The following is a 24,784-nucleotide window of genomic DNA, read 5'->3' as shown; positions in this document are numbered from 1 at the left end:
CAATGGAGAACACCTGTTGCACTTACCTGCCCAGGCTGCTCACAGGCTGTCTGGTATCTGGCCTGCTGGCACAGTTCCTTGACCCTCTCATATTTGGGCAAGTGGTTTGATTGTTGGATATTCTTGCTGGATTCCTCCTTCTTTCGTAAAAATTTCCTTTGACAGAAAGGGGAAAACATCTTATTGAAGAGCCACCTGACTGCCTTCTCAATTCCCACAGCCTACATACTCTGTGGCTGTCTGTAAGAAGACCAACACAGGCTAAGTCCTTTGTGAGCCTTACAGGATGGGCGCTGTGAAGACGTGAAAGTCAGCAGAGAGCCATCACTCTTCCTAGAAAGTGATTAAAACACTTGAGGTTTGCTGTTCGGTGGTGACCCATACCTTCAGTCCCAGCACTTTGAGAAGCAGAGATACAGAGGCAGGGGCAGGGGCAGGGGCAGGGGCAGGGGCAGAGGCAGAGGCAAATAGATCTGTGAGTTTAACAACAGCCTAAACTACAGAGGGAGATCCAGGAAAGCCAGGGTTACACAAATAAACCTTGCTTTGTAAAACCATAATTAAAGCAAAACACCCCTCAAGGTTCTCTTTATAAATTAATAATTGTATTAATGGCTTTCTTCTCTCAATTTAAAGACAAAGAGAAAAGCAAAGCAATGAAGTGATCATGGAAACAATCACAATGCCATTAGTGTATGTCATTTAATAGTATGAGAAGAACACAGGAAAAAGACAATGACAGGGCATCAGCAAGGCTAGGGTGGCTCACAGGCCTGGGGAGGGATGACTGAGAAAATCAGGTGACTTGTTAAGAACTCAGGCTGAGAAGTGCCCAAGGGAATCTATACCCACGGAGAGACAGGCTCCACTCCCATCTATGACGACATTTATTATAGTTCTACTGTAGCCATCATTGTTGACTGGCAGCGAAGAGACAATCAGTGATTCAAACTATGGGGCCGGAGAGATGGCTCAGTGAATGAAAGTGCTTGCCAGGCATGACTGACAGCTGAGTCTGATCCCCAGAACCTATGCTAAGAGGAGAGAACTGACTCATGAACCGTGCCCTTTGACCTTCATATATGTGCTCTGTGAACACACATACACACAACTTATACATAAAATCAGATAAAATAACAAAATTAAACTCACAACTGGGCTTACTAAACCAAAATAGGAAATGCAAAAAAACACGAAGGGGGAAAAACTGCCCACTAGGACTGGTTCCCAGAAGCGCCCCAGGAACCAATAATTACCCTCTTTCCACTAGGAATGTGTCACGCCAGATTTTGGCCTTCTTGTTTGTTCGAAACCTGAAAGCAAAATAATAATATTTACCGTTAGCATCTGAATGTCTTCCCAAGTGGATTCGAGCTCACAGTTTATTTAAAGAAACACCTCCCACTTCCCACTGACCACGGCTGCATCCATCAACGTGCAATTCACAAGCAGCCAGAGAAGGCTCAGCTTGCAGGAATCCTCGTGGGGAAAACTTATTTTACCTCCGTGGTTTTCAGTACTGGCTGACCTTGGGCACCGGCCGGAGCTTGGGGGCTGGCTGACAGAGGACGTGTTGGCATACCTGTTACCCGGCTTTTCCAGGTCTAGAAGTTTCAGGACAGACTTGCCATCCACATCAGAAGGAGTGTCAAGACCAGCGATATCCAGAATGGTAGGGGCCAGGTCGATGTTCAGAACAATCTGTGGGACTCTGGAAGGAGACAGACGGTTCCAGGCTAGACCCAAAGCAGGGAGCAGATGACTACAGAGCTGCTCCCCCACCTCCACAGCCATGGCTCATTGGCCTTCAAACCTCCCTTCCCTCTCATCTGCTCTAGGGAGGGGTGAGTAGTAGATGGTAGTAACACTGCTGGCTTTCAAAGGGGTGAGGGCTGGAGAGATGGCCCTAAGTGTTGTGTCTCAAAAACAGAACAAGGGAGGATGTGTATCAGAACATGATACTTTTAATGTTTTCATTATCATTTTTAATAATGTATATGTATATGTGTGGTATGTGTGTATATGTATGTACACATGGGCATGTGTGTGGGGTGTGTGTTTGTATATGGGTGCATGCTTATGAGGTACATGGTGCTGGAATCACAGGCAGTTATGAGCTATCTAATATGCACACTGGAAACTGAAGTGGGCTTCTCTACAAGAGCAGGAAATGCTGTTAGCCATGGAGCCCTTTCTCCAGGCCCATTGTGTGTGTGTGTGTGTGTGTGTGTGTGTGTGTGTGTGATACATGTTTTCTAAAAGTCGATAGTTCAGAACTCCACTTGCATTAAAGCTATGAAGTCAACATTGTGAGAAACCACAGTTTGACAGTTTTTAGTTTGTCTCATGACTAAGACCTTTAGTGTACAAAGCTAACTACAGACAGAACTATTCTCAGTTAGTAATGAATTTTTAAATCCACTCTTAAGTTAGCATACAAAGAAATAGGTCTCATTATGACCTTTTCATATTGTTTTTCTGATTTCCCATCCTAACCCCCCTTCTCCTCTCTCACTGGTGATTGAATAATCTCCTGTCTGCTTTCGTGCAACATATTCCATTAGCCCCTGTCCCTCTAGTGATCGTAGTGGACATGAAGCTTCTTCAGAGAACCTCTTCCTTTCCTCAGCTCATCCCCGCACAGCTGCCCCCTCAGCACAGCGGCAGGAGAGACCTAGATATGAGATTCAGAATCCTGGGCTCTGGGCTCCATGGATACCACCTCCAGCATTGAGGATTCTCAGACACAACCTCATTCTACCTGTCTGGCTTCTTGGTTTTGCCTAAGTCCATGGAGGATGCTGGTTGAAAATTCACTCCCAATTCTGTCTTCTACCATTTCCATAGCTCACTATACACATTTTGTCCATTTCCTACAAAGCAAGTTGGAGTTGTAGAGGGAGGGCATGGACACCTGCGCCTCTGATGAGGCGATCGGCAGAGAGAGAGGGACAGGAACATCTAAGTCTCTTTTCTTTTAAACAAAAGTGTGGTCAAGTGGTCTAAGGCACTGGATTGAAGCTCCAATCTCTTCCGGGGCTGGAGAGATGGCTCAGCGGTTAAAAACACTGTCTACTCTTCTAGAGATCTTGCTTAATTCCCAGCAACCACATGGTTGATCACAACTATCTGTAATGGGGTCTGATGTCCTCTTCTGGTGTGTCTGAAGAGAGCTACAGTGTACTCATATACATAAAACAAATACACCTTAAAAAATATGAGATATATTAACCCTTAATTTTCTTTTCAAAAATTAAAAGTTAAGGAGGTAACATTGGACTTTGTAAGAGGTGACACTGCACCCCTGATTCAGGATGGTGTTCTCCAAGAGTTCATGCTATCCGCATACGAAGGGCAAAGGACACAGACTCATCTCATTTTGAGGGAATCGTTCATTGTAACTGTTATCATTCCCTTCTCTTAAGCAGTATACTTTAGTTACTAGGTGGCACCAACAGTAAATCACTGTCCCATGCATCCTAGGTTTTAGTTCTGGATGCTTTAAGACCTAGATTATTTTCCATGTACGGGAGCTGTGACAGCTCCATACTATAGGGAAATACTTACATCGACCCTGGTTCTATGCTCGGACCACGGATGAAGAAAGGCACGCGGATGTCAAAGTCGTAGGGCATGGATTTCCCCTTGACCAGTCCAAACTGTCCAATGTGGTAGCCGTGGTCCGCAGTGTAGATGATGTACGTGTTGCCCAGTTCCCCGGTCTCCACAAGCATGTTGTAGAGCTGAAACAGATCAAGAGCGATCACAGCAAGGGCGAGGAGGTCTGCCATGGCACAGCCACAACGTCCCCCAAATCTCTTTCTCTTTCTTAAAGACAAAGCCCTGGGTGGCCTAAAACTTCCCATGTAGACCAGGCTGGTCCGCCTAAAACTCCCTATCACATCACCATGCCTGACTCTCATGATTTTCCAAAAGCCAATCATTGCCTCAGTAAGGCTGGCAAATAAAGACATTATCCACAGTTTTGAAATGCATAGGATTCTGGTGGGGAATATCCAGCGCTACAGTCAAATTGTCCTTTTTTTTCTTTATTTAGAACATTCTGCTCACAGAATTGTTGTTTGCTACAAAGCAAAAGCAAAAACAAAACAAACAAACAAACAAAAAACCCCAGACAACAAAACAAGTCATGAAACTACTTCTCCCAACAAACTCAGTAGATTTTTTCACTTTGAAAATCTAGATTAAAATCAGATTTTAATGGCTTCACTCTCCTACTTAACTGTAAAGTAAGAAAGAACCCATCTGGGCAGAGCCAGTCTTTGTTTAAAAGCCAGAAAATGCAATTGTATTTGACTTTTACTTTGGGCTGCTGAGATCAACTGGGGTGGAGTTGCTGCTTTAGGCAGGGTCCTTCGTTTTATTTTGTCACAATCACCACTACTCCATTTCATTGTATAAAACCCTCTCTAGTCACTGACATAATTTAATTTCCGAAGGCATTTGAGAGTACAGACTCTGATTTGTGATATTTTTAATTTTCTGTCCTTCGTCACTGGCTCTGTAAAAACCACACTTGAAGAAACAGGATAAGGGGACAGGGATGAGGATGTCATTGAACACACTTGCCTCTCTTAACACAATATTAGGAGACAATAGATGGGTGGACAGGAATGTGTCTATAGTCATTTTTTGATGTAAAAAGTGCCACCAAGATGGGGGATGGATGGCCTTACCCTCTCGACAGAGTCATCAACCGACATCAAAGTCTGTAGTCGTTTGCGCTGGAGGACGTTGGTGAACTCCATGTGGATAGGCAGCATGGGACCTGTGTACTGCATGATCCAATGTTTGTCCATGTTCGGTGCATAGTTATAGCTCGGAGTTCTGAAAACGTGTAGAAAATAATCATATATACATTTTTTTCAAAAGAAAAACTTAAGTCAATTGGGAAACATTTCAAGTTAAAGGTTGTAAAATAGTCACTTCTGAAAGATAATTTAGTCGCTGCTGAAGTGTTTTTCTCTCAAACGTCTTGAGAACTCTTTGAGTTTGTGAAACTGTCTGCCGTTTTCACTGTTCCAAACAGTGGGCATCCTCTGCAGACATGCGCACTCAGATAATACTCAGACTAAGCATGGAATTAATTCAAGTTCATTTGGGCACTAGGAATAAAATGCATAATAGAGATATGAAGATGAAGATGGTTATTTCAGATTTACACACAGACACAGAGAAAGGAATGTTCTTGGGGTGACATCAACTCCTGAGGTGTTTACTGCTAATTGCCCTGGTAAGGCCACCAGGACATTACGTGGGACGATGGTGACCACAATTTTCAACACTTCTTTCTCTTGATTCTTTTAAATAATCTGTTCGTTTACTTTCACACTGTCATGGGGTTTGTCCTTGGTTCATGTTGTAGGTTAAAAACATTAATTCAACTGTATTTGCTGGGATTCTAACCAAGACTGCATCTGCCATTTACAAATTTACCAGTAAAATACTCGCCTGGTAGAGAAATTGATAGGGGTAGAGGACAAGGGTTTTGCTAACTGTAGAGAAGTGGGTTTCACTGTGGAACAGACTCCTTCACACCTACAGTCAGGGGTTCCAGAGATCAATGGTACACAGAGATCAGCTACACAGCCCTGGAAACTCAAAATGGCTACCTTCTCATTAAAGTCTTCCCTAATTTCCATTAGATGACACCATCAGATGCTCCTGAAGTGTAGACCTATGTTACCAGGACACTATTATGCATTCACTGAAGCCTTCTGCTCACATGCTATTAAGAGCTCACAGAGGGAGTATTCCCTGTAAAGCAGCACTGGCTTATTCTGTACGTTCTAACCAGTTTGACTGTCTCAGTTCTTTCGGTTAACAGGTTAATTATACCCATTTTACATGTGCAGAAACCAAGGCAGGCAGACAAGTCACATAGCTGAACAAAGGTAGCGGAATCAAGGCTGGATCTCGAAGCTCACAAGCGTTAACATGAACAAAGGGATGCACAGAGGATGCTTCCTCTGTCTGAGAGCGCCTTTAATGTAAACCACAGCTTTACAAATAGCCAGTCTCCCAGAGCAAGCCACCATTTCTGTTGACTGAGGGATCCGTTTATCTGTCCCTGTTTGTGGGTAGAATTGTATAGTTGAAGGATTGTGGGAAGTCTGACAGGGAGCCTGCAACCCTATGAACCAGGTAATTTCAGGAGACCTCTTGGGGTGCCATACCAATTCTGTAACACTGAACTCCGTACACAACGCTTGCATGGTTGTACACGGGGATGTGGGTATGCACACTGAGCCACAGAAATGGCACCTGATGCTCACATTTTCTCCTGTCAGAGGATCCATTCAGATAGTAGATAATCATAGGTGGAGGCAGACATCATCTTGCTACCTAGGTAAGCTAAGCTCTGGAGACGCCATTGTTGAAGGTACAGTGCTGCTTGGTAGAGAACATGAGTTCCCACTAAAGGGACAACTGAAGAGGAAGACTGAGTTTGCACATGGATGAGTGGAGTGCAGAGGGTTCCTCTAGGACTTCTACAACTCAATAAGCAAATTCTTTTCCTATACATTTATAGGTCGAAGCAGTCCTGTGACACTAAATACAGAGTCTCTGAGAACCGTCTGCTGTTCCTTTCGAGCGAACCATCCCTTCACAATTTTCTTTTTCTTGTAAAGACTCCGTCAAAAAGAAACCTTCAACATCAGTGTTTGCTGCCTGCCAGAGAAATGATTCTGGAGCCAAGTGGTCCCAAGTTTTGACTTGGAAGAATTCTTCCTTTCCAGAAATGGGCTGTGGTGGGAAGTGGGTATGGAGGTGTTGGGGGGAAGGCTGGAGTCTGTCTCTCCCATTGTCTGCACAGCATGCCTCGGTACAAACAGGATTAGATTAAGAAGCCGAGAAGGACAGAGAGGCTTGAAAATCTCCAAGCAAAGGTTTTGCACTCATGAGCTGGGGGCCGGGGGAGGGGGAGCGTGGGGGGGACTATGAGGTCAGAGCAAGACAGCACAGTGGTCATGAAAGGTCTCCTAGCCTTTTACCAATTGTGGCCCCAAAGGGAATACAGCTGTAAGAGATTACACAGGGTTTCTGCATAATACCCATCCTTCCCTCACTGCCTTTGAAGTTAGGTCGGCTTAATTTAAAAATAAATCTAGTTGACTTTTTTAAAACCACAAAACCTCAGCGCAAATAAAAATTACAATAGGCAACCGACATGCAGGCTCACGCGGGGAAATTACATCTTCCACCAGTTACCTTGATGTGCTTGGCGCAGCCCCACCTCACTTTGAGGAGCCGGGAAGCTTGCAGCAAATTACAAGCCTCAAATTGGACTCCTGGATTTACCAAATGACATATGTTAAATCTGGCTTATATTAAAAGGGAGAGTTCAGGGCCTGTTGTCAAAGCTGTCCACCCTCCCCCTGTAGTTTTCTAACTTCCTCAATATGGGAGATGACCTCTAGCTTAGAAGAGGACATTCCAGGTGGGATCCCAGCGGGGAGCAGGGCTCCCGGGGCACACATTTGCTTTTTAAAGGAAGACAGGCAGCCGCTGCTCCCCCCACCTCCCAGAACAGCAGCTGTTCAGAGACCGGCAGGTGGAAGGTCCGGGTTGCTGGAATTGACAACATCGTTGAAAAGTGATCCTTTGCCAAAGACCGTGGGTGCCTCCTGCTGAGATCTGCCAAATTCCTTGAAGATGTAGCCTTCTGTCCCCCAGTGATAATTAAGGCTTGCCTGCCTTTAGCCTCCTCAAAGAGGGCTGGGAGCTGTCTTAGGGACAGCTCCACTGAAAGAACACTCCTTAGGACAGGGAAACTGTCTTCAGCTGTCCAAAATGCTTGGGAGTCAGATCTCATTTGTTCTCCCAGTTTGATATGCTAAGATGTGATTCCGGGCAGGTCTTTGGGGAGGAGTCTGGGGTGATGCCTCAGTTTCTTCATCTGTATGATGGGGATAATGACTTTGCAGAGGTTCTTGTGAGGGCTGAGAGATTTCTGTGACTCTTGAACACAGCTTCGGGGTTGCATTCTACTCTCGCTTACTGGTAGCCAGGAGCTCAGTTGGGTATCCTGCTCTCCTTTGGCAAAGTGCTCAGGCTAGTAGCTCCAGGCCACTGCTTCTTCTGTGGTATCACACTGACCCAAGCTCCCAGGCACAGAGGTCCTCTCACCTGAGCTGTTACAAGAGCAGGTGAGCTGTTTCCTTGTGGAAAAGGAATCCTCCCATCTTTAACTTTTGCCCAATTTTCCTCCCTACTGAGGGATCCCTGTAGGTCAGTCTATGCTGCCACACAGAGTCTGGCTCATTTGATCCATCACAGAAAAGCAGCCGTCACTGATTGTTACTTTAAAATTGAGGACAAAGGATCAGATCATGGTTCTTTTGAGTTTCTTTTCCTTCAATACAAAAAAACAAAGCCAAAAATGACCCCAGAAGTATCATTGTCTCCGGCTTGGTAACAACTTCTGCCTGTGAAAGGACGGTTTCAGACAGCTGCAGATCTCAGAAGCTCGACTGCTGCTTTCCGCTGACTACTCCTGGGCTGAAAACCTCATGAGACTTCCCTGCATGCTACTCTCCCCTAGACTGGCTTTTGTGGGTGTCTTGCTCAGCACTCCACCACACCCACACACCTGATCGCCCATTAAAGTTCAGTCTTCCACGGGATGCTAACTTTCTGTGGGGGTTTGAGTCTCTTTCTGGTGTTACTTTTTTGACAAAAGTAGGACAAAGGATTCTGAAAAATCAACACCACCTTTCTCTTTGGTGGGTAGGTTTTTTTTTTTTTTTTAAAAGAATGAGCTTTCTTTTTTAAAGAAATAGCTTCAAGAAATGTATATGTGTTGTATATTAAATTCATTTTGGGGAATCATGAACTCTATGGTTCCTTTTGAATATTGATGGCCTTTGCTGTCGTTCCAGTGAAAGTATATTTCTTTTGTTGATGCATTGGACGTCTGTTTTCTTCATTTATTTTTTGGTTGCAAACACCAAGCAAAAGGATGCTGATAGGAGAATTGTGTGTGTGTTTATGAAGTATGGAAGAAACAACTATTGAAACAAAGCAATTGAAAATCAACCACCAGAGTTGATGGGGTCCAGTGGGTGGCCGGGATGCACTGGGGAGTGTGAGGCCAGACTTACTTCCTGAAAGCTTAGTAGGGGCTCTGCCATGGTGAAGGGTTTCATAAGACTTTCATGTGGATTTCCATGTTGGAGCCTTTCTTGTATTTCTTAGAGGCCAAGACAGGCTGAGCTACTGTCTGATTAAACAGGACCCCCATGTGAACAAGGGAGCCATAATCCTTTCCTATTCTTAGTTGGGAGGCATAACCTCTTCTCTCGGTTTGTAAAGCCAGCGTGCCGATACTGAATGGGCCTCTCTCTTTGTCAAAGAAGCAAAAAACCATGGAAACTTGATTCACTCTCTCCAGTCTAAGAGGGTCAGATAGCCACAGCCCAGGGCTGGATGAAAGGGAATGGGTGATGTCTGGCCACCTAGGAAGACCTAAAGCAAAACGTCCCCGTAACTAGCTTCCCCCACGAGCAGAGAGTCTTCAGCTCTATGCAGTGTCCGCAGGGCCTGCCAAATCTTTCTGCAGAGCACTTCACTCCTTGCTCCCCTTTGCTTGACTGCACCGCTAATGTTTTCACTAAGGAAGCCAGCTATTCAGTGGCTCTATACTCCACAATCTGCTGCCTGTCTTCAGTTTGTCTCACTCCTTTTGTTGGAGGAGTGAACTCTGAACCTGTGCACCCATTCCCTCCCTTTCTCGTCAGCAGCCAGGGAGACCTTTGCAGCAAGGCATGCAGGAACCCAAGACCTGTTGGAGGCATGGGGACCTCTATGTGCTGGGCACACAAAAACCCAAGACTGTGGCAGAGAAGCAGAATCATTCATTGACTGCACACAGGCTCCTGTTCTATGGCTAGTAATGTTCTCCCGCCTGGCATTGGCCCAGAGCAAAAATGTACAACTAGAAAAAAAAAAAAAAAAGACAGTCTGGATCTGTTCTTTTCAGAATGGCTAGGTGTGTGAGGTCCGCTGCAGTGAGCTCTTAGCTTGTCAAGGACAAGCGGGACAAGCTCGACCTATTTCTCTGCGGGCTCTCTTTACACTGTAAGTTAGGCAGCATGCAATTGTACTATTTGTGGGTCAATCATATTGACATTTGCACAAGGCTGATCTTACTAGAAAAGGTCTGTAAGGATGATCACCAGCAGTGCGGCTTCTATATCTTCGAGTGGAACGTGACCTCAGCCACCTCTCTGAGGCTTGGTTTTTTTCACATCACTTCAATGTGCCTTGTTTAATCCCATTTACCCCTGGAGGCTCTAAGGCTGAATACACTGCCTGTAGCCTTAAGAAGGACAGACGAGACAAGCCTGGCAGAAGTGTTGCTGTGTTGGATCAATGGGAAGGGCACCACTTGGCTCTTAGACGGAGAAAGGAATAGCCCTACCCTTTCCCATGTGGAAGGGATGAGTCAGCTCCTGTGTTCTTATTACCCTACTTATGTAAAACTCAATGAGGTCCTCAGTATTTTGCAATCATTTCCCTTTAAGCGTTATTTCTTATTACTTCCTGTGGACCCCATTCTTCAGGGCCTGGTCCCTGTCTTAGAGCAATGGTTCTCAACCTTCCAAATGCTGCAAATTTTTACTGTGGTTCCTCATGCTGTGGTGATCCCCAACCCCAAAATCATTTTAGTTGCTTCTTCATAACTGTAATCTTGCTACTATTAGGAACAGTAATTTAACATTTTTTGGAAATAGAAGTTGGCCGAAGGGGGTCACGACCCACAGGTTAAGAACCATTGTTTTAGATTCTCTTACATATTCTTATATTCTGTCCCCAAAATCACCTACCTTCCTGGCTATAGCGTTTCCTGTAATAAACATGTCCCCCTGTCCTTCCCTGTTCACTCTGAATGTCTGTTAGTCCTTTCCTCCAAAGGATGCAAACGCTTCTCCCTAATGCTCTGGGTCCTGCGATTACTGCTCTGTGCTAGACGCCCTGGCCCTGCTAGTGTGATGACTCTCTCTGCACACTTTCCTGTCTTCCCCGTGAAACTTGGGTCTGAGTGAATTTACTATGAATCTTTCTAAAGTTTTACAGACCGTGTCACAGCTCCACTTGGCTGGTGGATCTCAAATAAGCATGGCTGGGTTTCAGCGAAACCTTATTAATACAAGCTGGATTTGGACCCCTGTCATAGTTTATTAGTTTTTAAGGTGTACCCATTGGTTATTCCTTAACCAGTTTCCGTTGTATGATAACCTTATAAAGTATAATTTTCAGAGTCCAAGATTCACTCTTCCAAACTACTGTTGAGAGCCCCTTGCCCCCAATCCCCAACTGGACTCCTCTCCATGTGCAAGTGTTGCCTGTACGCTCAACCTAGCTGTCAGGACGTCTTGTGTGGCTGGTGTGTATAGAGGCTTAGGACCTAGCCTTGAAGCTTCAAAGGCAGGCTGACCTCTAAAGAACCATGAACTGCCGTATCTTATCAACCCTTCTCTACAGACAGACAAGTCCCTTAGGTATAAGGCTGCAGAAGTCATCGTAGGGTAGGATGCTGCTCACACTAAGTCAACAGAGGGAGCTACACCAAGTGACTTATGATTCGAAAGAGAGGGGGAAAAGTGAGTTTCCAGACCTCACTAAGGAAGTGAGAGCAGCTCCTCCCACTGGACGGCTGCTCACTGAATCTGTAACTGACCCACACCATGGAGACACCTGCTAAGAAGACTCGTTTATAAATCCATCTGCAGAGTCAGTAATAAGGGAAGGATTCTGTCCCTATAGTAGAGTCCAAAATGGTCGCTCCTGGAGACCAGATTCCACCATTGCCGGAGCGACTGTCTTGGATGTCTCCGGCATACTTGCATTCTCCTGGGCACATCTGGTAGGTGACCCACTTTGCTTCCTGTTCTAAGTCACTCTGACCTCTTTCCTGTTAGCCTTGGTCACGTGACTCCGGATGGACAGTTACGGAAAGATACTAAGTAAGACTATAACTCAAACTTGTATAGGGGATGCCTAACACCTGGCAATTTTATTAGTAGTTACTTCCCAATTTCCCCAAGGTTCCTTCTGTCTGAGATCTTAGAAACCGGGGGGAGACAGACAGGGGTGGTATTTAAGCACAGCTAGAGCAAGAACCAATTTCAGAGGTTTATGATAAAGGGGCCTTTTGAATGGGAGTGTTTTCAGCAGACCCAGTACCGGCTGCTCTGTGTGGAAGACTGCATATTGGGCATGAAGGTTGGGAGCAACTATGTTGACAGAGTCAACAACAAAATCGTGTTCTTTGCTGCCAAGGCACCTAGTCTTTTCCATCCTGGGCCAAGGAGGAATATCAGCACACTGCAGCTCTCTTCTCTCCCTCAGCTCCTCTGAGGGCCCCCTGCACCTCCCCACCCCCTTCTCTCCTCCTCTCAAGATGAAACATTAGGTTATTTTAAAGCCGTGACCTGAGAGGGCCTCTCAGACCAGCTACTCTCGATGCAGTTTGCACAAGCCTAATTGAACATCTGCAGCCAAGCTGCCCCTGGGTTCCCCGGGAGAGAAAATAAAGCCCCGTTTCTATAGCCAGAGCAGACAGGGGCCGGGCTGCACTGCAGCTAGGAAAAGCAAAGCGCTCCTACCCTATTAGTGCTCTTAAGTCATAGTCCAGAATATCACGAACAATACGAAAGGAATGCTAGGTGGAAACTGCCGCCGTTTCCCTGACATGCAGACGCAGGATGTGATACCCAATCAGAAGCCCCAGCACTCTCTCTCTTACTGCAAGCCTGCTTGGCAGCTCTGCCTGTCCAGTGCTCCCTACCTCAGTTCTCACATTTTGACACACAGAGGCTGGCAGTTCTCCCTTGGGGCTACACAGAGTGCAAAGGAAGAGGGTGACGAGGAGGGTAAGCTGGGGGGCACAGGCGAGGGCCGAGTCCGGCAGGGTGCGTTGTTAATGTGTTACTCACATGTGTTGGGAGGCATTGGGGTACAGTTTTGAAAACTGTGGGGCAGAGTCTTCAGGGCCGTGTGGCGCTGCGTGGCTGATCACCATCATAACGGGCCTATGGGGATACATTCTCTTAGACATTTTGAAGTAATTAATGCTCTCGTTAGTGATTAAGTCTGTGAAGTAATCCTGAAACATACATTTGACACAAAACAAAAGTTACAAACGGTAACATTCAAGATCACATTTGAACACCGCTCCCCTCCAATCTACCCATTGAGTCAAGAGGTAAGGGCTAAGCTGAGCTAGAGGAGCCCCCCCAAAACCAACCACCTCCCTCCAAGAACAGAGAAAATAGGTAGCTGCTCATTTCCAGGGCAGCTGGCTTAACAACAAGGGTGTGGGGAGACATGAACCATTTAGCAATTAAGGAAGAAAAGAGGCAAGTCCTGTTTGCCCAAGATAATAATTAAAGCTGGCAATACAAATTCAACAGCATATGAAACACCGGATACGTATCTCACTCTCAGATTTCATTGATGTAATTCGTTGGCAAAACATTTAATTACTGCAAGGGCAGAAAACACCCACACCCACTCCAGATTCACAGCCTCAGAGCACACACACACACACACACACACACACACACACACACACACACACACACACACACACACACGGCACACATACAAATGTGCAAGCCCAGGAAAGGCTCTTTTCTTTGAACTACCTCATCTACTGCCATCAACTGCCTTCACATTGTCAAAATCGCAGGCACACGGACAAATTGCAACATTTTAGCGAGTCTTTCACCTGGAAGACTTAAATATGGGGGCATTTGATTTTTCCCAGCTTACTCTGTGTTAATCATACAAAGAGTGAAGAAGCTGCTCCGATTCGAGTTTGGCTTGCTAATAAAATGACTTCAGCCGTAGTTCAGAGGGCGGGGCGTGATGCAAGTTTGGCAGTGGGCAGGGAGGAAACAGAATGAAGAGGAGAGAGAGGATGAAAACTTTCATTAAGCCACCTGCTTCCTCGGTGTGTATCACTGGCCCAAAACTCTAGTGCAAACTTTTGTCAGAAACTCCTAGGCAATGGTCACAATGTCAAAGACTTGCAGGCACAGCTGGTCACATGTTGTGGGTTTAAGGACCAGAACAGCTGCAAGAGAAGCTGGGGGAAGAAATCTATGTCACGTGTCCTTGTTAGGACAAGTCCAAAGGCTGCCTTTCCATGTAGGAGTCTGTTTAATTCCTTTACACGTGCTCTCTCTCTCTCTCTCTCTCTCTCTCTCTCTCTCTCTCTCTCTCTCTCTCTCACACACACACACACACACACACACACACACACACACACACACACACCCCTCACGACACACTGGTCTTTGGCACCTAATCAGCCGTGATAATGAGGAGGTCACGCTGATTTAGTATTTGGAGAGAATCGTGATTACTTTGCTCTCCTTCGGACAACAGGGAATAAAAGGTTAATGGCTTGAACGAGGAGCAGGAAAGCATCCTCACAGATCGAAAGTGATAGCAGCGACTGCCTGTGTGCGTGGCTCGAATCGTTTGGCTGCAGTGATTTTGTTCCAAGCCAGGCAATGACCCAGGATACATGAGTGGTTGTGCGCTCAGTCCAAGCTGAGCCTTCTTAGCTTTTACAGTGCGGACATCCCTCAACTCCGCCTTCGAGTTCCCTGCTGACTGGATTGTGAAGCCTGATGCCGAGATGCCCATCAGCAGTGTGGGTGAATCTGTTTGTCTTCAGGAGGTTAGAAAAGACCAAACCTACACCTTATCTCACTCTGGTGCACTGGGCTGGCATCAGAGCAGGCACAAAGACACCGGCATGCCAGTCACAGCAGTCTAGGCCCCTTGTCTTTCTACTCAATAGCTGGACCTGTCGATCAGGTGCTAGATCTTGCGGCTTTTGGCATGTCTGGGGAATGAGATGGACATGTCCAGAAGGAAAGAATATTTTAGAAAAATCTCTAAGCTGAATTTAAAGCCATTCCCCCCTTTGCTTTTAGAATCTCACTTTAAAAAAACATCAAGTTTGTAATCAGATGAACGTCTTTGTGCTTTGCTATGCTTTCCCTGGGGTCTCACCAAGCACTCCTGGTTGGCTGCAACTCACTATGGAGCTGGTTCAAACTGTCCACCCATCTGTCCTAGCCTCTCAAGAGCCGATGGCATCCTAAGACACAAAGCTGCATCTGGCTTACTTGTGTACGTTTTAAAATCTAGGACCGAAGTGTTTGGAACCATGGGCAGTTTCTCTAGGGTGGTTTGGATACCCCTAAGACTGACGGCCTTAGACTGTTGTCAAGTCTCACTGCCTGGGGCAGATGTCCTTGTCACAACTACTACGCTTCGTCAGATGGGAGTGAACTCGAGTAACACAGCATCCCAGACTTCTCCGGTGCACCGCACTGCTCTTAGTTTCATGTGGAAACGGCACAAAATGTGCATTTGATTATGTGAACAAGCTTTCAAGAGGGAGAGAGGGGGACAGACAAAAATTCTCATGAGGGAGGAGGAGGTATGATTTTCCTGATGGCACTTTCATTAAAGACTGATTGCTTTTTGTCCTAATGAGGGGGAGGAGGAAAGCCTCGGCAGACAAACACACAGGTCCTTTCTAGCCTTCTTGTCTGGAGTTGGAAATTGCCTTCATGTTTCTCACTGGGACATTTCAAGGACACAGAAAGCCCATCTTGCAGACAGCTTACCTCCCTGGAAGTGTCTTTCCCCCCATTATGCACAGGCGCAGATTGACGCAGCTTACGCTGGAAAATTACCTTTGCATAATCAAAGCCGTGCTTCTCTTTGATGCCATTGCGACAAACAGTGTAATTATAGAAACGCGAATTCTTGATTAATCCGAGCCATTCTCGCCATCCAGGAGGGATGTAGCTACCGTTATACTCATTGAGGTATTTTCCAAAAAAGGCTGCAATGGGAAATGGAAGATTAGTTTCTCCTGTGAGAGGACGGATCATAAAGATATCCAGAGATGGGGAGTTGGGACTTGAAGGGGGACGGAGATGGAAGGTTCATCAAATGACAGTGCTGCCCGCACTCCGCTGCGCACCGTTCCTCAGGCTGGGTCAGCGAGACACCGCACCCTCGGTTTTTCAATAAATGTAGGTAGAACTGAAATACGTAAATCGTATTGATCAGAGTGTTCTTGGGGATCTGCTTCTTGGGGCCATCCTGGAGTAAAAGCAGGATGTATCCCTTTGTTCTGTCAACTGGGAAAAAGTCAGACTGAGGTCTGGCACGCCACGTGAGATCTGGCGTGGCCGTGTGAGGACCGGGCACGGAAAGACATTGTTTGTGACAAAATTACATTTTCTTGCCTTTTATTTGAGCAATGAGTCACAAAACTCCTCAGAGAAGTTCACCTTGCTTTTCACATATCCACAGAGTAAACATTGTCCTAGGCTTCCAAGTCCTCCCTCACCGACTGGAGCACCTCAGCAAGGTGCTCCATTGCCACTGGCTTGTCATCCGAGTCTGGTCTTGAATCAAGGCCAGGGTAGACTCTGCTTCCCTCAAATACTTGTCTTGAACCCAGAGTTCTGTACCCTGTAGTTCTAATGCACGTTCCCTTTTCTTGGAGATGTAGTCTGGTTCATGAGGAAGCTTTGTCCGTCTTGATAGAATCTTTCTACTTGGTCATCTATTTATCCACATATTCGTGTGTGTGTGTGTGTGTGTGTGTGTGTGTGTGTGTGTGTGTGTGTATGTGTGTGTATGTATGTATGCATGTATGCATGTATGTATGTGTCTATCTATCTATCTATCTATCTATCTATCTATCTATCTATCTATCTATCTATCTATGAGGCAATGTCTGGCTATATGACCCAGGCTGGCTTTGAACTGTCATTTTCCCGGCTTCTGTCTCTGAAGCTCTAAGATACAAGATTACAGCCATGAACCTCCATGTTCACCTTTGCCTTACGCTGTTCAATACAGGGCTCCACCACAGTTTCCTACCCTGAGCCTCATGAACCGAGTATATCCCAAAGAGTTTATAAGTTCTGGGTTTAATAAAAAAAATGTTTGCACTTTAATTCAAAATTTAAAAGCTGACTTGTCCTTTTAACGTGTTTCTATAGAACTCCTTAAGGCGTCTTTAGTTTACGTGACTCCTTATAAGGCCTCACTATGTTTGAAAACAATCTGGACTTGAGTCTGAGAAAAACACCACTCAGGGGCTGGAGAGATGGCCTAGTGGTTAAGAGCACTCTTCCAGAAGACTCGGGTTCAATTCCCAATACCCACATAGCAGCTCACAACTGCCTGTAACTCCAGTTCCAGGGAATCTGACACCTTTACACAGAAATATATGCAGGCAAAACACCAATGCACATAAAATAAAATAGATAAACAAATCATCAAGGAAGGAAGAAAACCGCAGAGTACGCTAGTTTCATTGCTGGGGTAATGTTTTCTTGTAGACTTGTAAGCAAGGGAATGGTTTGATGATCCTGCCCAGTTCCCAAGCAGGTTGTTGAGTGCAGGACAAAATGTCTGGTCTTTGCTGGTATGACACTTCTGGATTCCTCCCCAGGCTAGAATTACAAGATGATTTTCCTTTTCTAAAAAGATAGAGTATAACTGCACATGAGAAGCAGACCAGAGCCCCGTTCCTGCCAGCTCTGAGTCCAGGAAGGGACTGCTCTCGGAGCTTGTGCCTAAACCTGCCCTGCTCTCCTTGGCTTTCAAAGAGTTTCGTAAAAGAGCATAGCAATTGGACCGGCAGTTGAGAGCAGGCTTCCCAGGCATCTGAGGGCTAGCTTCCATCTCCCCCTTCCTATACTGCTCTGAAGAACCTGCTTGGGAGAAGCATACTTCGTGGCGTGTTGTGTGGGCCAAAGAGGCCGATCCAGAGGTAAAGCACTTGAAACAATGTTTGACAGATACTGGGGCTTCTCACACAACCCCACACTTTCAAACTTTACCGTCTTGTGGTTGAAGGACACCTTGCTTTATAACTTACTTTGTAGAAACCAAGTCTCTCTCCTGTGGTTTGCATTTTCCTTAACTGATTTTCAAACCTCTCCTGCTACTTTCCGTGCCCCCACCTTCCGGATAGCCATGCCCAGTCGTGCCTGCCCTTCCCTCACGGCTGGACTCTTTGGGTTACTTTGTACCATTTCTAGCATCACCATGGCGATTGCCCTTCGCCTTAATCCTGCCCTTATAAACGAGTCCTTTAAGGCGGTTAATAGCTTTTGCTATGGCCTTCAGAACTGCCTCCAGGTTTTCGGTGTCTTTGTGCTAATGGAGTGTGAAAAATGTACTCAGGATTCCAGATGTGCTGTCGCCCACCACATTCACTGCAAGCGAGCCCAGGCCCAGGACGCAGCATCTGGAACTGGCAGCACCACTTACTCTCCTCACACTGGAGGCTGCAACCATCAAGACTCGTCTCTAACCATCCCCTGCATTGGAGATTGCATTTCTTGGCAGTGCTCTACGATCGCCAGTCTAGGCTTCCCATCATTCAGTTTCGTGCGTACGATTCACCTATGTCTGTCTGTCTACCTGTCTGTCTGTCTCAAGTGAACTTGCTTTTCAGGCCCATATTACCATGCCAATGGCTTGGGTATGAGTACTGAATTTTCTCCCTCCTTCAGCGATGGCAGTTCAGCTCAACTAATGCTATCAGTCACCGTGCGGCGACCTGACTTTCTGAACCATTCTTTCCCTTTAGACATCACCACTGGTCCTCACAGATGTTTACGGTGGTGGCCGAAGCTGAAAGACGGGGAGAGAGGTAAGAAAGCTTAGGCTCTAACTGTGTGTGTGATACAACCTCTGCCTAGGGTAACCTATTGCATTAGAAAAAATGCATTCACTGTCTGAAGAAAATCCTTCCCCTTGTTACATCATAGAAACTATGACAGATACGGTGCTTAGAAAAATTGATTCTTATTTAGTATAGTGAACGGTGTCACTTGGACACAATGCCTGTGGCGCTGTTTCATTGTAGTGACTATGACATAGTTGAGAACTGTGTTAAATTGTGATGTACACATCTATATTTATGAATTTGCTTTACTCAGATGGAGTGGAAGAAGGGACTCTTGCCTTTTTACACCCCAGGCTCTAGTGTGTTCCCAGGATGCCGTGGTCCAATCCAATCAACGTATGTAACATTTTACTTTTCTGCACCTAACAAAAATCTATAACATCACCATCCATACAAATGGGAACATTAGCTTGTCGTACCTTAGAAAACTCTAAAATAATTCATTCCTTTACTAGAGAGTAAATAAACAAGCTCACTACAAGCAAAACAAATCTGTAAAGACAGGATGAGAAAATAGGTAACTTCATGTAAATTAATTTATCACAGGAAAGAAATGTACAGCAAAGCCAAGGCATGTTAGAAACGGCGCCTTCAAGCGTGTTCCTAGTTCTCGCTATTGCCTTCAGAGCTAGCTCCAGTGTCTGTCGTGGAGGCTGACGGAGGACAGCCTGAGAATGGGAGTTAAAGACCAGCCTACGAAGCACAGTGAGATAACCAGCCCACAGTTAATTAATGAAAGTTTCCATTGCATGTATCTTCCACCTATAGCATGAAACAACAGATTTGTCCAACGTTTAGCTCATGTGATTTCCTATTGTTTATAACTGCATTTTTAACAACACAGTTGAGAGGATCAAGGTGATTTCAGCAAGCGTAGCAGACCTGCAGTGTAATTTTGGACAGGAAAGAAAGCCGTGTGTCGGAAAACTGGCCTGAGTTCTCCACACAGATGAAGGACAGAGCGAGCCGTGGCCATGGACTTCATTTTTGCTTTGGCTTCTTTCCCTTCTATTCAGAGCAGCCTCTCCACCACGGAGGATTTTTCTTTTTAACCTTATGATTTTGGGCTCAGTTTTATACTAACATCTATCCCGTCATAATTTTTAGCAGACTTCAGGCAGAACACTTGCGTTTTTGTGACAGACAGGCCGTGGCCTTTCTCACTTCATTCCCCAGGACAGGGCCCAATAGATGCGGTGCTGTGTTTTTTCCCTCTTGGACGTTTAAGCTCTCGTGAACTCATATTTTCCATGAGTAAAGTTAGAAACATTTAGGCTACAGCCAGTCCAAAAATATGCCTAAGTTCTGAAGAGGAAAGCCGTGTCATACAAGGGTAAATATAATACTGGATCAATTCATTTCATTTAAATCCATGTATTCTGGATGCCTCCCAAAATAAGCCTCTTAGTAATTTGTCTTCTTGGAGTTGTTTTTCCTAAGACTTATGGCTGCTTTGCGTTTTGCTCTAGATGGAGATTCATGGGTTATATTTTTTCAGTTTCCCCTATTATTCTTAAGTCTACAGTTAAATATTCCAAATAGTATGTTCACAATTAGGAAAGCAGCAGCCAATTTTACGTTATTTTCCCTCACTAGTTTAGTGTCTTGTAAATAATTACGCCACTTTACAATCTTCTCCCCGATCTCCTTCATTCTGCAGCCATAATTCATGCTTAGATCAGTGACTATTGTCACAATAACAGCCTTGTTTCCCAATTTTCCGAGATACCTAGATCTTCCTCATCAGATAGAACTTTAAATTACCCAGCTCTCTAGCCCCGTTTGTGATGTGATGCTGAGCTCAAACCTAGGATCTCATGCATGCTAGACAAACACTTGCCTACTGACCTAAATCCCAGCTCCTGAGTGAATATTGTGTGTTCGCTACCCTATGAATTTGGATGGGCCCTGGCTGCCCTGAAAGAATTCTGTACGCATGAGAGGGTGACCGCTCGTTGTGAGTTCTGTCATTACCTATGTGTCTCAGCTTTGGAAAGATGTTGGCTTTAGACTCAACCTTTGTTTCCAGGAGAAAAATCATCCCGAGGCAAAGCAGGACATCAGGGCTACAGAGATTATCACACAGTCTTAATCGGGGTACCGTGTGGGTGATTCTCAAAGCTTTATCACAGACCCACCTCTGCATTCGGGGCACTATCCAAACTGAGCCCTGCCCTCCTACACATTGCTGACTGCTCAATTCTCCAAGTAAATTTGCTGCTGGGAAAATAAGAGACTAGACCCACTGACGAGCAGATAAGGTGGCACGTGCCTGTAATGTTAGCATTTAGAGGCTGAGGGGTTAGAGGTCAACCTGTGCCTTAGAACAAACAGGAAAAAGTCTTAGATGAAAAGCTCTCTAGTTTTAGCTCACCCAACACAATACGACCGAAGTACAGGAAGACGCTGGGATACCTACAAGCAAACGGCTGGTTCTAATGCTGGGGACGAAGTGAACTTTACAAGGGATTCTTTACATTTTTGCTTCTGCTCTTAGAAAGTTTGGTTCTTCCTCACAGCTATTCCGTATGAATCCACAGCATGTGTACTTTGTGAGCCAACCTTTGCCTTGCGGTTAAGTGGGAGTTACTGTTTGTTTCCGCCTGCCGGGGGCCTCTCTGGTATGCATCCGACTGGGCTCTATGTGTCTGTAAGGCACCTTGGAACAAGGCAGGGGAGAATAACATGCACAAAATGGTGATCCCGGGGACAGCCAGACGTAGCGGCACGTGCCTGTAATCCCAGCACTCAGGAGGTAGAGGACGATCGAAAGTGCAAAGTAGCTTTTCCAGTCCCAGGCACTTCGGGAGCTGCGGGTTACTGTGCAGACACGGCCAAGTCCATGAACCACACACAACCAGTCCCGCCAATGGCATCAAGAAATCCGGGTCACAAAGAAACGAGTGTCTTAAGGCGGTTGACCCAAAGTTCCATCAAGCCCAAGATGCCAAAGGCTCCAGCCGCAAACTCAGCCGTCTAGCTTTCATCACTCACCCCAATCTTGGGAAGAAGATTTGAAGCTACATGGGCAAGGGTCAGAGGCTCTGCCAACCAAAGCCCCAAGTTCAAACCAAGGCAGAGGCCAAAGGTCCAGCTAAGGCCCAGGTTCCAGTTCCAGCTCAGACTCCCAAAGGTGCCCGGGCCCCTGTGAAGGCCCCATAGACAAGGCTCCTGCCAATGTGAAGACAGACGGACTGCTGGGACACACCCACCTACACACTACTTACAGTCGACCAGTGTCCTATGCTGGTTTTACAAATAAACTTGAGACAAGAAAAAAAAGAGTTCATTGAGCTGATCCTAGACTATAGGAGACTCTGTCTTAATAGACAAACAAAGGGCTCCTGGAAACTGCATCCAGATCCAGAAACTGCTTGTACCATCGGGGGATGGATGGTTGTTCTTTGACAACCAGTACTCTAGAGTCTTGGTTTCTCCCTTGGTACCATAGCCTCCCTCCAAGGTTTCTTGTAAGGACCAGGTGACATAACTAAAGTGCCCAAGACAGAGTGGGCAAGCCATAGAGGCCCATTCACTTCTTCCTCCCTTTCCTAGGTTGTCCCTGAAACAAATAAACACACTTAGGTTCTGCTCTAAGTGCTAGGCTCTACTCCTTAGCACACACCATCCACATGCTCTGGATGCGCTGACAGTTCCAGTCTTCCTCCACATTCTCCACTAGAGCCTAAACTATAGGGACCCCGGGAAAGGCAGGGGCACTGATTTCACACGATTCCCATGAGCAAAACACATTTGGTGGTTACTTAGGAACCACGTGTTAGAGGTTTAACCATACACAGCATGAGAAGCTCCAGTCATAAAGCACAGCCAAGCACATCTGCCATCCTGGATCCCGGCACAGATGCTTGGTGGACTTGCAAATTGCTTGAGAGCCCTCAGATGAAAGATGCCATAAATTTAAACCATTAATGTGAGAAGACACACCAGGAGAAGGTGCCCTCTGTAAACCCCTACTAACCAGAAGCAAACACCCTTGAGATAACAGAGGGGGTTTCCTCTGTGAATAGGGATCCTCTAATGCCTATGTGGAGCTCCCATCCATTAATAATAGGAATTAAGTGCCCATGGGGTTCGCTGTAAAAAGGCAAATTACTACGCATTTCCCAAGTCTATTGGGAGAGATTAAAAGAAAGATTCAAGAGAGTATTTTTCTGAAATCCTTTAGTTTTAAGCTTTGAGAATAAATACTCTGGAGGCCTGAAAACTATTTTGTATAAGCCTTTTTGATGACATCTTCAATTTTCATGATTGAATCTAAGTGGGTCTTGAGGCGGAGATCTACACCCTACCTTTTCCTTGGCAAACCCTCCATGTGCATCCAGGAGGGAATGCCAAGTAAACTGGAAGCAGTACCCAGTGCTGAAGAATAAGGCCTTTGAGGACAACGTTCCCAGGAAGTCATTCTTCTTCATTCCTGCCCACAATGGGACACTCAGAATCCTTCTCAAGAGCCCAGTTTTCAAAATCCCAGCTAATCATAAACCTCATTTTGCTGTGTGTGGGTTCAGGGTTGGGAGCTGGGAAGACAAAGAAAGCCTCTCTCCCGGAGGGAAGGGTGAATGGTTGGTGCCCCTGACTTCAGCTTCAGCCACTATTCAAGCCCCATTAACTACGTGTGAATAAATGAACATCTCAGGAGTGTCCACAAGACTGGCTTACTTATCGATTCTAGAAGTCATTTGGCTCACCTTCTGGATCCGGGGCTCTGGGGTAGGCACTGAGCAGTTCAAAACAACCCTTGGTAATTTCCCCTGAAAAATCAGGAGGAATTACCCACATCTAAGAAAACCCCCAAGTTTTCTCATGCTCCCTGAGATTTGTGAATGGAACACAACCTCATTTGTGGCATGCTACCTTGCAATATTCCACCCACTGGGGGCCCTCCTCTTGGGAATATTTTCATACTGAGAATTCCACTGAGAATTCTGGATTTTCTTTTTTACTTTTTAAAAAAGATTTACTCATTTTATTTATGTGAGTACATTGTCACTGTCTTCACACACACCAGAAAAGGGCATCAGATTCCATTACAGATGGTTGGGAGCCACCATGTGGTTGTTGGGAACTGAACTCGGGACCTCTGGAAGAGCAGCCAGTGCTCTTAACCGCTAAGTGGTCTCTCCAGCCCAAGTCCTAGTAAGAAACGTCACATTGGTACATTCTCCTGAGTAGAATCACATTTTGCTCTGGTGGCTTAGATTCTTCAAAATTTGAGTGTTTTAGACCTAATTAGGTTGCTAAGAGGAACTCAGTGCCTTTACCGGGAGTGGCTGTGGCCTGCCGAGAACGTTATTAGGAAGTGAGGCTACCCTTGCATTCCCAGGCCATTTGTTTTCTCACTCCTTGCCATTAATGTTAGAGAATAAAAATCTTTTCCTAGAAGCTGCCAGCACGTTCTTGTACTTTTGACCCCCTGACTGTGTGCTTCTTAGACCTTTTTCCTCAGTAAGTTACCCTGCCTCATGCATTCTGTTATAGCAACAGAACACGGCCCAAGGCAGAGATGAGAGAAGCTAGCCTCTTCATGGTTGAGTCTTTTGGGACTTCTCATACATCTCATACCCAGCGCAGTTTCCCTCATCTAAGACTGTGAGGGAGGAGCGTCATGCTTTACCTGTTCTGTAGCCAGTATTGTTGAGATACACAGCAAAGGTCCGAGGCTCGTGCAGAGCCTGCCACGAGGGAGAAGAGCAGTTCTCATTGTTGGTGTAGACGTTGTGGTTATGCACGTACTTCCCAGTGAGCATGGAGGAACGTGACGGGCAGCACATGGGCGTGGTCACAAAGGCATTGGTGAAGGTGGCCCCACCGTGTTCCATGATCTTTCTCGTCTTGTTCATGACTTGCAGGGAACCTGAAAGGCACAGTTCTGGCACTGGTTAGCAAAACTCACCCTGTGGGGACTCACTTCCACGTGTCACTCAGGTATCTCTGTTCCCTCATTTATTAGTTTCCCTCCTCAGTGTGAAGGAGTCTATCATTCAATCAGTT

The 24,784-nt window shown here is 45.8% G+C and overlaps 1 protein-coding gene across 1 annotated transcript in view; it reads right to left on the bottom strand.

The window, feature by feature from the left end:
* The window catches only part of Sulf1 (sulfatase 1), a 161,189-nt gene that overhangs the window by 36,753 nt on the left and 99,652 nt on the right, over positions 1-24,784 (bottom strand). Inside the window, exons 5-12 of the mRNA XM_032906745.1 lie at positions 24,408-24,647; positions 15,747-15,898; positions 12,963-13,132; positions 4,698-4,848; positions 3,568-3,743; positions 1,583-1,711; positions 1,257-1,313; positions 27-156 (exon numbers count right to left, since the gene is read on the bottom strand). Coding sequence (XP_032762636.1) covers positions 27-156; positions 1,257-1,313; positions 1,583-1,711; positions 3,568-3,743; positions 4,698-4,848; positions 12,963-13,132; positions 15,747-15,898; positions 24,408-24,647 — 1,205 coding nt within the window. The remainder of the gene's footprint in view (positions 1-26; positions 157-1,256; positions 1,314-1,582; positions 1,712-3,567; positions 3,744-4,697; positions 4,849-12,962; positions 13,133-15,746; positions 15,899-24,407; positions 24,648-24,784) is intronic.

Source organism: Rattus rattus, chromosome 1 (genome assembly GCF_011064425.1).
Source record: "Rattus rattus isolate New Zealand chromosome 1, Rrattus_CSIRO_v1, whole genome shotgun sequence".
In the NCBI taxonomy this organism is placed as follows: Eukaryota; Metazoa; Chordata; class Mammalia; order Rodentia; family Muridae; genus Rattus; species Rattus rattus.
Note: the sequence above shows the minus strand (reverse complement) of the source record. Positions and strands in the feature narration are given on the sequence as shown.